The sequence below is a fragment of the Onychostoma macrolepis genome, chromosome 12, assembly GCF_012432095.1.
Source record: "Onychostoma macrolepis isolate SWU-2019 chromosome 12, ASM1243209v1, whole genome shotgun sequence".
Lineage (NCBI taxonomy): Eukaryota > Metazoa > Chordata > Actinopteri > Cypriniformes > Cyprinidae > Onychostoma > Onychostoma macrolepis.
Genome location: NC_081166.1, coordinates 3,623,952 through 3,640,461, shown reverse-complemented (window position 1 = coordinate 3,640,461; position 16,510 = coordinate 3,623,952). Strand labels below are relative to the sequence as shown.

Here is a 16,510-nt window from a genome sequence, read left to right as displayed (position 1 = left end):
AAACAAGTTGTCAAGACTTCATATAATCTTTTTTCCCACATTCTTGTTGCATTGTTAATTCTTACTATGTGTTATTTTCGACACTATAGTGCACAAAATCTATGTATTAAGTATGGTTAAAATATGAGGATTTTTTAGGTTGCTTAAAACTAGTTGGTAATCTATTAACTACACACATCATAAACCTGTCTTTTTAGGCAAGCACCTGATATGGGTGACATGCTCTGATCTATAATATAGTTGATTAGCTTATATAGTGTTAAGAGTACTTCTTTCTTTAAAGACACACATTTTACTTTCTTTTTGATTTCACCAAATGACTGTTAAAGTACAAAGCAAGTTTTGTCTCCTTACAACTTATGGTTCTAATATACAGTATATAAAAAATTTATTTTTTAATATAACATCTTCTAAAGTCATATGATAGCTTTGTGTGAGAAATTTAAAGGGCATATTCCAGGTTAGAGACTCCAGTGAGTCGATGTAAATAATGTAGGAACTAGATTTTCTTTAAAATAAACTTTAAAATACGCTATTAAGGCTTCTGGAGTCGTTTTTGTGAGAGAATTTTACTTCCGCATCTGAAAACCGCCAAAACCGGAAGTGACGCATCAAAAGGGAGAGCGGCGCATGTTATCCACAGGAAAGCAATGGATCGCAATGACAGTTCGGACGCTGAGGAAATTTTAAATGTTTATTTACACTCGTATGACGGACCACAGATAAAATTATGAGCCTGCTATGCAGCCAAGAGAGCAGGGACAGGTCAGGATTAGACAGAACAACGGTCAGAGGAGACAGATTGAGTTTTGATGTGTGAGGAGAACAGGACAGGTGTCTTGGTGAGAGACCAGTCAGCTTACAGATATACACACACCTTAACTAACGATATGTATTAATCAGGCAATAGCAAAGCTAGTATTGGTCATCTATGAGTATTTATACTTACTAGTAACAGAAACTAATAAGCGTTGATCAGGCGTCACACTCGTTAATATCCGACACTAACGTTAGGTGTAGCTTGTGGTAAATGCGAGGCCATGGTCACAGCTGAGTAAAGTCAGTGCTGCAGGGAGTTAGATGCGTTACACACCGGGTCTTAGTGGAGAATGTGACCCCCACACTTGATGTGCAGTGTCTGAGTCTGCACCCAGGCTTTGAGGCTTGCTGTCTGAACCCGTATGTGCTACAGATAGCCTATATATGCACTTCAGACAGGAGCATGGACCTCTCCAGGCCAGAAGACACATGTATGTTTAGGGCAGAGATCAATTATTAGTCTGAACTGAATATTTGTATGTATAAATACATAGTAAGTTAAAGATTTGAATATTTAAACTTTTTAAAAAATAATTTTCTCAATTACAGGTTGCCTATATTTAGGTCACGACTACCAGTAAATAACACTTCTTGATCCTATTGGTATAACACAATAAATATAGACAGCATACAGGCAAGTTGTCCGCTGGGCCTGTGGTGTTCTGTGCAGGCACATCAAGCAATAGCTGTTGTGTCAACCCTTAGAAGACTTTATAAAGGAAGGAGGAATTTATAAAGATTTTGAATGGCCCCATTTTGGTCACAATAAAAAATAATCACAATCACAAATTGTTTTACTGTATAAAAACTTGTTTATGAAGTTTACATCATATATATATCAAGCAGATCTGCATTTATGGTTAATTCAATTCGTTTTATTTATGCAGCACTAAATTATAACAAATATTTCATAGCACTGATAATACCTAATTCAAAACACAACGTTTTAACTTTAAATGGTGAATGCTGTGCTAGATACACGCCATCAGCCTGATCTTGTTGATCCTCTGGAGGGATCTGGAGAGAGGAGCAGGTGTAGTGGAAGACAAGACAGTGCTGTGTTCTCGTGGAGCCTGAGGTGACCTGCAGTATTCTTCTCTCAGAGACTCCATGAGGCCTGATGCATATGCTGAGAGAAGCAACCCAGACAGCAAGCAGTGTCGGCCCAGATCCGCCCACATCTGGCCTGCATGGATTTCACGCGGGCCAGATGTGGGCCGGATCTGGGCCAACACTATGTTGCTGTCTGGGACGTTAAGATCACATTCACTGCTGACCATGCTTCTCCACTCGGCCTCCATCACATCTGCATCTCCATCAGGAGTGAAGCTGCAGTCCAGCAGAGGTGGTTAATAACAGCTGGCCTCCACTGCTTCAGATCTTCACACTCCCATCTTCTAAAGCCTTATGAACACACCACATGACAAACAATTACCAATTAGTTGTACAAACAATGACACTAAGCTGTAACTAGACTTGATGGTTATAATATTAGCAAACTGAGTTTAACCTACCAGTTATGCCTTCTCATACGGTAACATTTTTACACGGTTTTTAAAAATATTTTTCTAATGCTTACAAGCTAACGTTAGCTGCGGTGATTTTCAACAACTTATACACATCTCGTTGTGTCTCATTATTTAAATAATTATGTTCACTGATTTGGTAGTTAGCAAATGTTAAAAAACAAGACTTACGGTGCACAGTTGACATTTTCGTGGAGCAGCATCTCCGACGGATCCGTGAGCATCATGTCTCCCGCCGGAGGCCGAACACAGGCGGACCGGGACCCGATGAAGCTGCTGTGTGCACCGAGTCTCACTAGGCTCTTGCTTCGGTATCCCATGTGGAACTCATATCGCCGGGATGATAATCCTCCGGTGTAAAGTGATCGTTAAGCTACGCACCCACCGCGTTTCTTGAAGCAGATGCATCAGTGAAGTCCCGTCTCTTCAGCTGCACAAATGCACCGAGGCCCGGAAGATACCGTCCTATTTCTTGTTAGGAAACCTGTGGACTCGATGTCCTGACAGGCTGGAGTTAGTGTTACCTCCACAAACACAATTTACCATGACAATGATAAATTGAAATAAAATTAACTCGAAAACACACTGACTCGCGCCCGCTCCACTGAATACCAGCAGCGCGCGGCACACTACTCCCTTATGTGACGTAATATGACGCGATGTTGAAAAAAAGCGGTTTTTGAGAGCCGTCAAGGAAAGCGTCACTTTTTCTTTTAAATTTGTGCACTCACGTCTTGTAAAACATTTTCAAATCCTGCATTAATGGTTCATATGGTATTTTCATACAAGTTTATATATTCATTTGGAAATTTTTTTAAACCTGCAATATGCACTTTAAGATGTTTTGTACCAACAGTCTTCCTGTTTGAGACCAGATCACTGAACTGAACTTGTGGACCGGACAATTAATGAATCATTCAGACCAGTTTATGATTGTTTTTAATAAAAGGATTCAACTTAAATAACAGATCTGTTCACAAATGTTGGTCACATTGTAGAAATATCATGAACATCCAAAGAAACCTAGTGCGGAAGATTGATTTGAAAAACTTGAAAAGATTGTCCATATGAAAAAAATTGCAGATTTCCTATGATCTTGTGAGGGTCTCTCTCTAATTTTCAGAAAGCTGTGAAGTCAGCAAAATCTAAGTATTTGTCTGAAATTATTAACAACATCTCCCATTGCACAATAACTATTTTCTCCACGATTGATTATGTCCTCAACCCAGCAGTAGACCATGTAAAGCACTTTGGTCAACCTCAAGTTGTGTTAAATGTGCTATTTAAATAAGTAAAAAGAAAGAAAGAAAAAGAAAAAGAACGAATCAGACTGACATTATGGCTTTATTTTTTGTACTTTTCTTAACGTCAATTCGACGTTTGGCAGACCGTACTTGACCAGCTCCTGTTTTATCTGGAAAAAAATGGGCACAAATCAAACCTTCCCCATGTTGTCTATTAGCACCACATTTTGTATAAATATTCGTCTTGGTGTCTTACTTGCTGTAAAACTGTCTGAAGGTTTCCAGTATCTGTTAGGTCAGAAAATGAGGAAAGTTTTGCTTGAAGTCCAATGATGTACTCTAAAGGGAAGAACACATACACACAGAATGTTGAATTATTCACTGAATGTTTACACGTTGTACATATGTACTGGTTTCTAGTATGGCCTAACGAAACAAGTTATATGTGGGTGAAATCAAGTTTGACGTGTTTGTTGTGTCATAACATTGGTTTGAAAAATAATCGTTTCCGGATATAACACATATTATGATGAACAAACTGATAGTAAAGTGTAAGTAAGTAGCAAGGTTACCTTTGTGTGACTTTGATCCACTGTCCACCCTGAAGGCCCATCGACCGGGAACATTGACATTACTGGAGTTCCTGAGGTTTGAGATGGAGCTGCCATTGATTGATCCAGGAATCACAAAGTATTCCATGGTGTTTGCTGTGTCATAACCAGCCTAAAAGTGTGTCAAAACATTATTTATATGAACAGTATGCATAGAGAACATGCATTATTATACAGTAGTGAATAGTAACATATAGTTTTCAATCCAGAAAACAAGTTTGTTTTACCTGCACCGGATGTCCAGTTACAGCAATGTCACCATAATTCATCAGAATAAATGAATAATTACGGCCTGAAATTAAAACCACTTGAAACGATGTTTCCTGCAAAGATTGAAAAAAAGAAATTCACTTATCAAATATTTTTTTTAATAAAATTACATTTTTGTATTATATTATTTTTATAAGCATTACTGACTATTATTTTTACTGTTTTAATGTATTATTTTCTCTGTCACTGTCTTTGTGGATAAAGTGAAAGCATTCACATTTCAAAAGAATATCAGACTTACTGTGTTGGTTAAGCTGAAGTAAGCAACTTTATCCCAAGTTGCAACAAAGACCCAAGAAGCGGTGAAGGTCAGATTTGGGAAATGTGTGTTTATATCCTGAGTGGCATGAGTGAGAACATTTCCACTGGTGTATTGACGATATGAAATGACACCCCTCTCACGGTTGTCAAGGTCAGTCCAGAGACCAGCAATTATATCTTGGTTTCCATTAGCAGGAAAGGAGTAGGGGACATATTGTGATGAAGGCTGGGTGAATGTGAGGTGTCCATTATTATTAACCTGCAACATGAAAAATATTTTCAGAATCAATTATCACTTTATTATGCATTCACCACTCACATTTAGACCTATTATGAAGATGGAACCAAATTCTTACATAAATCTGCCGGTATGTGCGACCAAAGAACAGAAATGGACTCGACAGCTGAATAACAGAAGAGCCTCCATCATCAACAGCAGTATTTCTTGTGTCTTCTGATGAGCCGAACGGGTAGAATATTTCTGGTGCTGTCAAGAGAATAAAAAAAAAAAATGTGTTTACATTTCTGTTTATATTTCACACTGATTTATAAGGCTCATGTTTGACAATGCCTTCTGGTGGTGGACTCATGTGGATGTGACAGTAAAATAATTAACAACTACATAATTAATCTCTAAATGTTCTTGAAGAAACTGTGCACCAGGTAACAGTGTCTAAACTAAACTCTCACTTAGCTTGAGAGATTTTGGGGCCACTTGCCCTTTAATACTCAAATCCCCTCGATATCCATGTGTGGATATAAACATAGGATGACAACATGTGGAATCCAAACAAATATATTTGAGCCAGAGCTGCACACAACTGCTAATAGTAATACACATCCTCTTACCTGATCCACGGTTCACAAGGAAGGCCCAGCGACCCGGAATGTTTACGTTAGTCGTGTTCTTGAGGATTGGGATGGAGCTGCCATTAGTTGAATAATGAATTCGAAAGAAGTCTGTGGAGTTTACAGTGTCATATCCAGCCTATTAAAATCAAGAAAAAAAATTATGTTATGAATACATACAGAGCCCATTCAAAATATAATTTCCATCCTGTGATATTTGTTTTACCTCCACTGGAGAAGATATGGCAACACAGTCTCCATAATTCATCAGAATGAAAGAAAAACCACCTCCTGAAATTAAAACCACTTGAAATGTGATTGCCTGAAAAAAGAAAAGAAAACCTTATGATTGATGGTCTATACAGCCTTCGACCTTGTGTCTGAAAAGAAACGATAAGAAAATGATTTACCGGTGCTGAGTGAAGATTAAATACACTTGTATTCCGTGTTTGAACAAAGTCCCACGTTGCAACAAAGACCCAAGAAGCAGTGAAAGCCCTCTGAGGGAAATACCAGTTTATATCCTGAGTGGCGCGAGTGAGGACACTTCCGTTTGTGTACTGGTGATATGAATAAACGCCCATCCCAAAGTCATTAAGGTTAGTCCAGAGCGGAGCAATGTAATCTTTAGTTCCATTTGTGGGAAAAGAGGAAGGTTGAGCTTCTGGTGAAGGTTGGTTAAACGTAAGGAGTCCGTTATTATTAACCTGGAATTCAAGAAATCAGATCAAATCCAGTATGAATTGGCTTATCACAACATTCGTATTCATATTTAGTCTGGCAATAAAACTGGATTCTCACATATGTGTGGTTGTACGTGCGGCCAAAGAAAGAAAATGGAGTGGAGAAGGCAACATAATCATAGCTTTCATTGTAATTAGTAAATTGTTCTGTGTCTCCTGCCGCCGAGCCGAATGGATAGAACATCGCCAATGCTGCTGAGAATCAACACAAAAAATACAAAACGTTTACATTTCACACTGATTTTTGAGACTCGTGTTTCTTTACATCACGTAAAGACTGACTGTGATTTATATTGACGCAAAAATACAACAACCTTCAGCCACCGAAGCACACAGGTTGGATCCTGTTTGTGACGCCAGAAATGTTAAATCATGAAAGATGTTAAATCAGCTGAAGATGTTATGCTGGTTCACACAAGGTGAGGAGGGTTCGAGTGGACAAACAATTTGTGAGAATTCTGGTTCTAATAAAGGCATGTATTACCTGCCAGTGTTGTTGATGGAGATGTTGATGTTGATGCAGTTGTTGTTGATGGAGGTGTTGTTGTTGATGCAGATGTTGTTGATGGAGGTGTTGTTGTTGATGCAGATGTTGTTGATGGAGATGCTGTTTGTGCAGATGTTGTTAATGGAGATGCTGTTTGTGCCCTGGCTGTTAAATAGAAAGAGAAACACACATTTGCTTTTATTGTCTTTTTCACATTAAGAATGATAATCAAACAGACAGTAATCAAAGCCTTACTGAGTGATAGGACAGATATGAACAGCAGCAGATATGGAAACAGAGTCATGATGATGAAGTCAGAACGTAGGAGTCCTTCTTCTGTAAACAGAAAGCATTGGTAAAATATCTTGCATTATTATAAATGCAAATAATATCAATTTCTGTCTCGCTTTATTTATTGTATGTGCTGAAGATTGTACATGGCATGCATGGATGTGTACATGCACAAAGCTGGGTAGTAACTGATTACATGTAATCTGGATTACGTAATCAGATTCCAAAAATTAAGTACTTGTAATTAGAGTAAATTACATTTTAAAATACTCGTAATCAGACTACAGTTAATTTTTTATGGATTACGTGATTACATATTATTCAAACAATAGCAATAAAGTATTCATAATTCATTGATTCTCCCTAATTTCTCTTTTTCATCTTTTAAATTTTCCTTTCTAAAATAGCGATTATATATTATGTACTGTATGTACTGTATATATAGTCCAGTTTTGTGGACATTCATACAAAGATCAGTCATTAGTCAGGTGGCGACAGCATTGGACCTGTAGGTAACTTTTTCCTCGTCGAAGCAGAGACCAGGAGACGTTGGGATATATTTCATACAGAAGTTACTCTTTATTGAGAACTCGCTGTGCGTCGCTGCAGTCATCCAAGTCTCACTAAAGCAGTGATACATTGTAGTATATATACATTTAGGGGGCAGTGCTTAGGAATGGAAACGAAGCACCTGGGTGACGACCTTAAACAAAGCATGCAAATTAAATATTCAGGTATAGCAACCTGCCTCATTTAACCACTCCTAATCTAATCAGCCTAACTGCCCAAAGATTGGGGCAGGAGCACCAAGAGCCATTACAAACAAAAGGTGAGAGTCTCCGAGAGGGTCTCATTTGACTTACAATAAGAGAACAGGAACTGGCAGGAACCTCTTGCTACAAACTTTGTATAACAAAATCGTTCATCTGATGTCATCATCTTCACCATAAATGCTAAATACAATGTATATAACTTCTTCAGTTTATATACTGTTACATTGGAACCTAGATTTAACATTTTATAAATTTGTAATCCAACAGACCACTGGATTTACAAAACATTTCAGGTTTAAGAAGTGTTTCAACATTGCATCAACTACTGATGAACACATTCATTTTTATTTGAATTATTACTCTATAGGTTTTTTTAACCATGGATTATGAATGATAACTAATTAAAATGCACATATTCACGTTATTTCTTAGTTACATGTAATGCAGGCCTTCCAAAACTTTTTGTCATCTAAACCTTATTCACCAAATATATTTGCTTTAAGTACCCCTGAGATTTTCAAATAAATATTTCAATAATTAAGTATCACATTTGCATGTTCACAGTTTATTTGATGTTGATTAATGATGGCATGCAGGTAAATAAAAAAAAATCATCTTTTTTAGTAAGTGTTTTATTTAAAACAAAGACTACAGAAATACAAAGACGGTTCACTCTTGAATGATATTTGAAGTTATACTTATGAATGGGAGAAACTGCAACGCACAATATGGAGGAATAGTCCCACCTTCCAAATTTCCCATAGAAACCTGACTAGACCAGCCAATGCACAAGCGCAGTCTTAAGCACGTTATGACTCCACATGCGCATTGGCTGGTCTATCCTGAAAAATAAGCTTTTTAAACACTATTTGAGCATAAGAAACAACTTGGTGCAATTCATTTCAGATTTTTGTTGCTGATTTGACATTATGTAATTTAATTGTGAGTTCAGTGAGCAGTTTTTGAGATTTCAGGATTCCCTCATTCATTAAGCTAGGCCTTGTATGAGCTGCCCGGAGGCATTGCAAATATGGCGGCCAAGTGAAGAGACTTTCCACGAAAGAGAGTTTGTTTTCAAATGATTTATTTTCATTACATTTTTTTATGATTTAATTAATTGTCAGCTTTTCATTAAACTCACAACCACCCTGCAGTTACTTTATGAACCCTAGTTTGGGAAACCTTGATGTAATATAATGTTTAATGCACGTCATGTTATAAATTACAATGAATGGAACACGTTTTCTTACTCTTTGCATTTTTTACATCATTATGGTACAAGATAATGTCATTTAAATCAATGTGATAAACGAGTTAAATCAAAAGTAATCTGATTATATTACCTAAAATGTGTAATGTAAGGGATTACGTTACTGACTACAATTTTTGTCATGTAATCTGGAATCAGTAACGGATTACAATTTGTAAGTAATCTACCCAGCTCTGTACATGCATATATGTTTAACAATGTTCCTCTTAATTTTCATCCCAATGTTAACACAAACCATTATAATTCATTATGAAACAGTTTGACAGGTTCATAGAAAAGTTGAATTGATCACAAACTTCGTATGTAATGTTTTAAATCAACCTATTACACTAGACTAATTGTCTAAAAGAATTTATGGAGCCCATCAGCCCAACGTTATAGAGAAAGATTTTACTTACATCAGACAGCCGCTTCTAGGAGGTTCTTGCACCTGCTGTGTGTTGAAGGATGATTTTATATGTCACCCCCCTCCCCCCAAGGGCACAACGTCTTCTGGAATGGAAGAAAACGTGTTTTCATTGGAACACTGCCAGTCATTCAAATGCAAAAAAGTCTAAGTTTAAGTCTATCACAATGTCTAAGAATGTAGAACTATGACCTGTGTATTAATATTGTTAACAGTTCACAATAAGGTCACATTTGTTAACATTATTTAATACATCAAGCAATATATTTTTTACAGCATTTATTAAATTTTGGTAAAAAAAAAAAAAAATCACATTCAAAAATGGGGGTGGAGGGAAGAGTCACCAGATGACTTGAATAGCTCGATTTGGAGAGAGAGAGAGAGAGAGAGAGAGAGAAATAAAAAACAATGATTGGGGTGATTTTGTAGGTGAGTAAATCAGCATAGAAAATAAACAAATTACAAACATAATAGAACAAAGATACAAATGAAATAAACAGAATTTTTTCACCAAAAAACAAAACAAAAAACAAAGACACAATTTCAGTTCTTTTCTACTTTAAACATCATGATACATCAGGAACTGGGTCACTGAGTGTCTCTAATGCCATCTGGTGGGGGAAAATTACATAAAATTGCATTTTAAGGTTACAACCACTAGAGGGACCTATAGGATCCTATGGAGATTCTGAACTGAGCCAAACAAGTGAAACATTGAAACCTACACCAACTTGAGGCTTCATTTAGCTTCTTGAGCTTTCAGAGATATATATATATATATATATATATATATATATATATATATATATATATATATATATATAATAGGGGTGGCATGGTACACAGATGTCACGGTTCGGGGTCACGGTTCTATACGATTTGGTACAACAGGAAAAAAAAAAAATCTACTATGCTCGATTTCTTTTAATTTATTTTCAACAGACAGTAGTACAGTAGTAATACTAAATATTATATGTAAGCAATAAGGTACGAGAGGCCGTGCTGTATCGTGAATAAATCTCGGCTGAAGGGCGTTGTTAGGCACGAAGCGAAGCGGCTTTAGTGGGTGTTTCTCAAACAGAAGGCTGGATCCTACCGAGGCTGCGTCCTTTCTAGTTCAGTCCTTCAGAGTCTTATAGGCTAGACTCCTCCTCAGCATATAAACGCTAGAATGAGACGCTCTAGTAAGTGCGCGTGGCTACATCACATATGTTCCCGCCCTTACCGTCACGGCACAAAAACACTAATAAAACTTCGTTTTGGAAAAAAACCTTTGTATTACAAATCTTTATATTATTTGGCTTTCTATTAATGCAATACAATGAAAAACCGCCATCTATGATCTCCCTGTGGCATAAATTATTGGCAGTTTAGCATTTAGTAAGTAATTTACACCAAAACAAAAGATAACATCTATCTTTTCATGTCCGAAAACATTATTTTTGTCTTAGATTTCATATTAAATTCAGACAAGCTCAGTACTGACTCGTTTTTCGTCAGTTTATTTTCATGAAATGGAATGGGTACAAAGGATTGTGGGTGATTGAAGGTAGCGGAGGATACATCCCATGCATCCTTCAAATTCAGCTGAAAGAAGGACGCGAAACGAAGGCTGTCTTCCAAGGATCCTTCCGATTGAGATGGCCTTCAGCGACGTTTGATGACGTGGCAGCCGAGATATGCAACCTTTGTAGAATGCAGCCTTCCGTTTGAGAAACACCCGTTATCAAGTGCGTTACTCATGGCATTCGCTGTTCTTCTGCTGGCGGTTATCAAACAGCGCTGCATTGCTGCGGGCACCCCCTTCTGGATTGGGGGTGATTTGCCTGTATTCGTTGTAAGGCCTCATGCACCGAACCGAGACGCCCGTACCGTGACGGTTCGGTACGAATACATGTACCGGGCCACCCCTAATATATAAACATTTTAGCCGCTTTTCCACTATCAGGCCGAACGGTTCTAAGAACTGTCAGGTACGTTTCCAGTTGCATTTCCACGTGAGGCTGGTACAGCCCGGCACGAACCGTTTTCGGCCCGGAATTCTCGGCACGGTTAGACAACCGTGCTGAGCCGTGTGTGTAACGTCGCCACTCAGGATCTGTCACTTGTCTGTTGCCTGGCTGCTAGTTTCTCCGTAGCTTGCTAAGCATGCTATTTTGAGCAATGTAAACACAAATTAGTAATAAAATCTAAAGAAATTTCTGATCATCCTCCATAACACGGTGGCTATTTACACCTCATATCATATGTAAACACTTGTGTTACCACGGCAACGACTGACGCATTTGAATTGCATTCCAAAGAGATCCGTTATCAGCCCCGCAGTGGAAAAGGAAACCATAACTGTACCAGCCGGTTATGCAAAGAGAACCGTTCAGCGCGATGGTGGAAAAGTGGCTTTTGTTTTGCGAGGGAACGCAAAAGTTTTGCAAGAGAACACAAAACATTTGAAAAATATTTTTTCCTCCCACCATGTCCCTTAAAGGGCTCCGTAGTAAACAGATTTGATTTTTTTTGTTTTAATCACCGTATTTGTTAATATAGCCTAAGCGTTTTCTATGGGGGAGAAAAAGCTTAACGTGCAGGGTGTGGCATTCATATTCTGGGCTATTCTGCTTTATTAATAGTAATATTATTAATAAGGTTATTAATATTAGCCTAATAATTCTATTAGTATTTACTATTATCGAATTTGGTCCTCCAATGTCACTGTTTTAAAACATTAAGTCACATTAAGCATTTAAGAATGTCCCAAAACCGTGCCTTAAACTAAGCACTGACTGTATTTCTTTATACTTGAGTCCAAGTTCAAAATAAAACTCTATGAACCGCTCCATTGTGAACATACAGATCTGTATGAACCACTGCAAGCTGTAAAGTAAACAGAGAAAAAAAAAATCACATTTTAGAACAATTAAAATATTTTAATTATTTTAATTTAGCCTAGCCACGGCCCCCCTGCAATACCACTACGGCCCACAGTTTGGGAAGCACTGACTCAAAACAACATTACTGAGCATAACTTCACACGAATAGTGGCTGGAATAAAATCTACTAGGATTTACACGTCAAAAATCTGAATATTGATATTCATTGATTATTAATTTGAATCCACTGACACTGACACATCAAATGAGAATCAATCTTGAACTGAACTGAGCTGAATAATGAAACTATTGTCATTCTGTAAAGTTTTCATCATTGATTCTGCTGCTTTGAAAGAATCCCTATGGTATAATGTGCTATAGAAATAAAGGTGACTTGATTATTATAGTATTATTTCCATTAAGCCACAAATTAAGATGCCCATATTAAAAATGTTTTACAAACAGAAAGAAACAGGAAGAATCATGCACTGAGATGGAATATGACATTGAGGCATTTCTGCAGACGCATTTATTTAAAGCTACATACACTGCTTTTAAAATATACAGTACATTATACATGTCTGCATCCTTATAAGATATAGATCTAATGAAGGTAAATGAAAAAAAAAAAAAAACTTAAGCTTTTACATCATCAGTCATCAAGGATATTTGCAGTCAGATGTTAAGCAAACAGGTTTTAATTTTCCTGAAGGAGGCTGTAATTATGGCTTTGTCTTTTGCAGTTTTCTTAACTTCAGCTCGATGCTGTTTGGCAGACCGCGCTTGACCAGCTCCTGTTTCATCTGAAACACAGATGGACAAACAGATCAAGCTTTCCCTATGTTGTCTATTTACACTGTATTTTGTATAAATATTCATAGTAAGTGTGACATACTTGCTGTAAAAGCATTTCAATGTTTCCATTCTGTGTTAGGTCTGAAAATGAGGAAAGTCTCACTCGAATTCCAAAAACATTGTCTAAAGGGAAAAGCACAAACACCTATAATACTCATTTATATTTGTTGACACTAATCATACAAAACATTATATGGGGTTATATGAATTTTTTCAAAACATCATCTATAGATAAGGCTTTTACATTTCAAGATGTTGTTTCCTGGTTCACTGTCCACCCTGAAGACCCATCGTCCGGGAACATCGACATTACTGTAGATCCTGAGGTTTGAGATGAAGCTGCCGCTGTTTGATCCAGGAATCACAAAGTAGTGTGTGGAGTTAATTGTGTCATAACCAGCCTGAAAGTGTGTAAGAACATTATTCATATAGAGTACATATTCTTTTAGCGAATAGTAACATTTTGTTCACAATACAGAAAACAAGTTTCTTTTACCTGCACCGGATGTCCAGTTACAGCAATGTCACCATAATTCATCAGAATAAAGGAATAATTACCGCCTGAAATTAAAACCACTTGAAACGATGTTTCCTGCAAAAACTGGATAAATATAATAACTTTAAACTTAGCGATCACTGTTCTGATCTTTATTTATTTATTTTTAAATTACATTTTTTATGACAATATTATTTTATTTGAGCATTAATGGCTGACAAACCTTATTTTTACGGTTTCATTTTGTTTTTGTTTTTCTCTGTCACTGCCTTTGTGGTTTGATTTGTTAAAAAAACAAGTATTTTGAAACTAAAATGTGGATGAAGTGAAAACAATCACATTTTTGAAGAGTATCAATCTTACTGTGCTGGTTGAGTTGAAGTAAGCGACTTTATTCCATGTTGCAACAAAGACCCAAGAAGCGTTGAAGTTCAGATTTGGGAAATATGTGTTTATGTCCCGAGTGGCGTTTGTGAGAACGTTTCCACTGGTGTACTGCTGATATGAAACAACACCTTTCACACGGTTGTCAAGGTCAGTCCAGAGACCAGCAATTACATCTTGGCTTCTGTTAGAGGGAAATAAGTAGGGAGTATATTCTGATGAAGCCTGGTTAAATGTGAGGTGTCTATTATTATTCACCTGAAACATAAGAAATATTGTGAAAATCACTGATCACAGATAAGTTTATAAAGTATTCACCACTCACATACAGGCCTAGAATGAACATGGAGTCAAATTCTTACATATATCTGCCGGTATGTGCGACCAAAGAACAGAAATGGATCCAACAGCTGAATAACAGGAGAGTTTCCATCTTCAACAGCAGAATTTCTTGTGTCTCCTGCTGCTGAACCAAATGGGTAGAATATTGCTGGTGCTGCCAAGAGAATGAACAAAAAAACAGTTTTTAAGCATTCCTGTTTACCGGTGTTTACATTTATTTATGCAGCGCAGGTTTGAATCTAATTAGTAACAGGACGATGATGACCTCTGGTAGGGGACACATGAATGTAAATCTCGTACGTCACTGCTGCTGCTGCTGCTGCTGTCATGATAATGTCTTTTGTAATGTTGTCTATCTCAGCCAGGCATTGGTGGACAGGGTGAGTGCAGCCTCTGCCGACAAAGTGGGCAATTAAATATACACTCCGTAATCACTCTCTATATGGTCTTGCAAATGTTTTTGAAGAAACAAAGTGAACCAGGTAACAGTGGCTTTAATCACGTAACAAAATTATGAAACAAAAATACAGCATCCTTCACTAATATTGGCACCCTTGGTAAATATATATATATTGTCACCACCGCCTGTCGCTGAGAAACACGGAGTTTGAGCTCCCTCCAAAGATTCTCTATTGGGTTTAGGTCTGGAGACTGGCTAGGCCACGCCAGAACCTTGATATGCTTCTTACAGAGCCACTCCTTGGTTATCCTGGCTGTGTGCTTCGGGTCATTGTCATGTTGGAAGACCCAGCCTCGACCCATCTTCAATGCTCTAACTGAGGGAAGGAGGTTGTTCCCCAAACGTGTTTAGTGGAATTATGACCAAAAAGTTCTATTTTGGTCTCATCTGACCACATGACTTTCTCCCATGACTCCTCTGGATCATCCAAATGGACATTGGCAAACTTAAGTCGGGCTGGACATGTGCTGGTTTAAGCAGGGGAACCTTCCGTGCCATGCATGATTTCAAACCATGACGTCTTAGTGTATTACCAACAGTAACCTTGGAAACGGTGGTCCCAGCTCTTTTCAGGTCATTGACCAGCTCCTCCCGTGTAGTTCTGGGCTGATTTCTCACCTTTCTTAGGATCATTGAGACCCCACGAGGTGAGATCTTGCATGGAGCCCCAGTCCGAGGGAGATTGACAGTCATGTTTAGCTTCTTCCATTTTCTAATGATTGCTCCAACAGTGGACCTTTTTCACCAAGCTGCTTGGCAATTTCCCGTAGCCCTTTCCAGCCTTGTGGAGGTGTACAATTTTGTCTCTAGTGTCTTTGGACAGCTCTTTGGTCTTGGCCATGTTAGTAGTTGGATTCTTACTGATTGTATGGGGTGGACAGGTGTCTTTATGCAGCTAACGACCTCAAACAGGTGCATCTAATTTAGGATAATAAATGGAGTGGAGGTGGACATTTTAAAGGCAGACTAACAGGTCTTTGAGGGTCAAAATTCTAGCTGATAGACAGGTGTTCAAATACTTATTTGCAGCTGTATCATACAAATAAATAGTTAAAAAATCATACATTGTGATTTCTGGATTTTTTTTTTTTAGATTATGTCTCTCACAGTGGACATGCACCTACGATGACAATTTCAGACCCCTCCATGATTTCTAAGTGGGAGAACTTGCAAAATAGCAGGGTGTTCAAATACTTATTTTCCTCACTGTATATATATATATATATATATATATATATATATATATATATATATATATAGTTAATACAGTAAAATGAAATATCAAAATATACATTTTATGTTTGCATTTGCAAATTTCAAATTTGTTTTATCTAGTCTTTACCCACAGAAATAAACACTACTACATGCTAAACGCCACACAGAGATAGTCCCTACTAAATAACACAGATTTTCATGATACATGCTGTCATAACTGTAGCAGTCAGTAAAGGGCAGAGCAGACTACATTACCTGACTCCGGAGTGACAGTAAGATTGTTGATGTTCCTAACTTCTGCACAAAAAAAAAAGTAAAGAATATTATTATTAAACATATAC

General features: G+C 37.4%; 2 protein-coding genes across 3 annotated transcripts in view; both read right to left on the bottom strand.

Moving 5' to 3' along the window:
* Positions 1-3,273: 3,273 nt before the first annotated feature.
* Positions 3,274-9,633, bottom strand: LOC131551331 (uncharacterized). 2 transcript variants are annotated; one of them, XM_058794177.1, is made up of 13 exons: positions 9,543-9,633; positions 7,066-7,146; positions 6,808-6,975; positions 6,382-6,518; positions 5,991-6,287; positions 5,807-5,902; positions 5,581-5,719; positions 5,088-5,218; positions 4,712-4,990; positions 4,428-4,523; positions 4,162-4,312; positions 3,846-3,928; positions 3,274-3,759 (listed from the first exon to the last, which is right to left on the bottom strand). In XM_058794177.1, exons 2-13 carry the CDS (start codon positions 7,112-7,114, stop codon positions 3,682-3,684), a joined length of 1,704 nt encoding a protein of 567 aa, XP_058650160.1. In that variant the 5' UTR covers positions 7,115-7,146; positions 9,543-9,633; the 3' UTR covers positions 3,274-3,681. The 2 variants fall into 2 exon arrangements, with proteins under 2 accessions (XP_058650160.1, XP_058650161.1); XM_058794178.1 differs by having other exon boundaries at positions 6,382-6,515.
* Positions 9,634-12,458: 2,825 nt separating this feature from the next.
* The window catches only part of LOC131551332 (sushi, nidogen and EGF-like domain-containing protein 1), a 34,347-nt gene continuing 30,295 nt past the window's right edge, over positions 12,459-16,510 (bottom strand). The window contains exons 12-18 of the mRNA XM_058794187.1: positions 16,425-16,466; positions 14,515-14,648; positions 14,132-14,410; positions 13,769-13,873; positions 13,517-13,673; positions 13,313-13,395; positions 12,459-13,220 (exon numbers count right to left, since the gene is read on the bottom strand). Of these exons, the coding sequence (XP_058650170.1) occupies positions 13,140-13,220; positions 13,313-13,395; positions 13,517-13,673; positions 13,769-13,873; positions 14,132-14,410; positions 14,515-14,648; positions 16,425-16,466 (881 nt within the window). The 3' untranslated portion in view covers positions 12,459-13,139. The remainder of the gene's footprint in view (positions 13,221-13,312; positions 13,396-13,516; positions 13,674-13,768; positions 13,874-14,131; positions 14,411-14,514; positions 14,649-16,424; positions 16,467-16,510) is intronic.

Coding starts and splice junctions, on each gene's coding strand:
- LOC131551331 (XM_058794177.1), bottom strand. CDS start 7,114: ATGACTCTGTTTCCATATCTGCTGCTGTTCATATCTGTCCTATCACTC. Junction 5,720..5,806: donor CCATATCTTCTCCAGTGGAG/GTAAAACAAATA, acceptor TGATTTTAATAG/GCTGGATATGACACTGTAAA. Junction 5,219..5,580: donor CCTTGTGAACCGTGGATCAG/GTAAGAGGATGT, acceptor TTCTCTTGACAG/CACCAGAAATATTCTACCCG.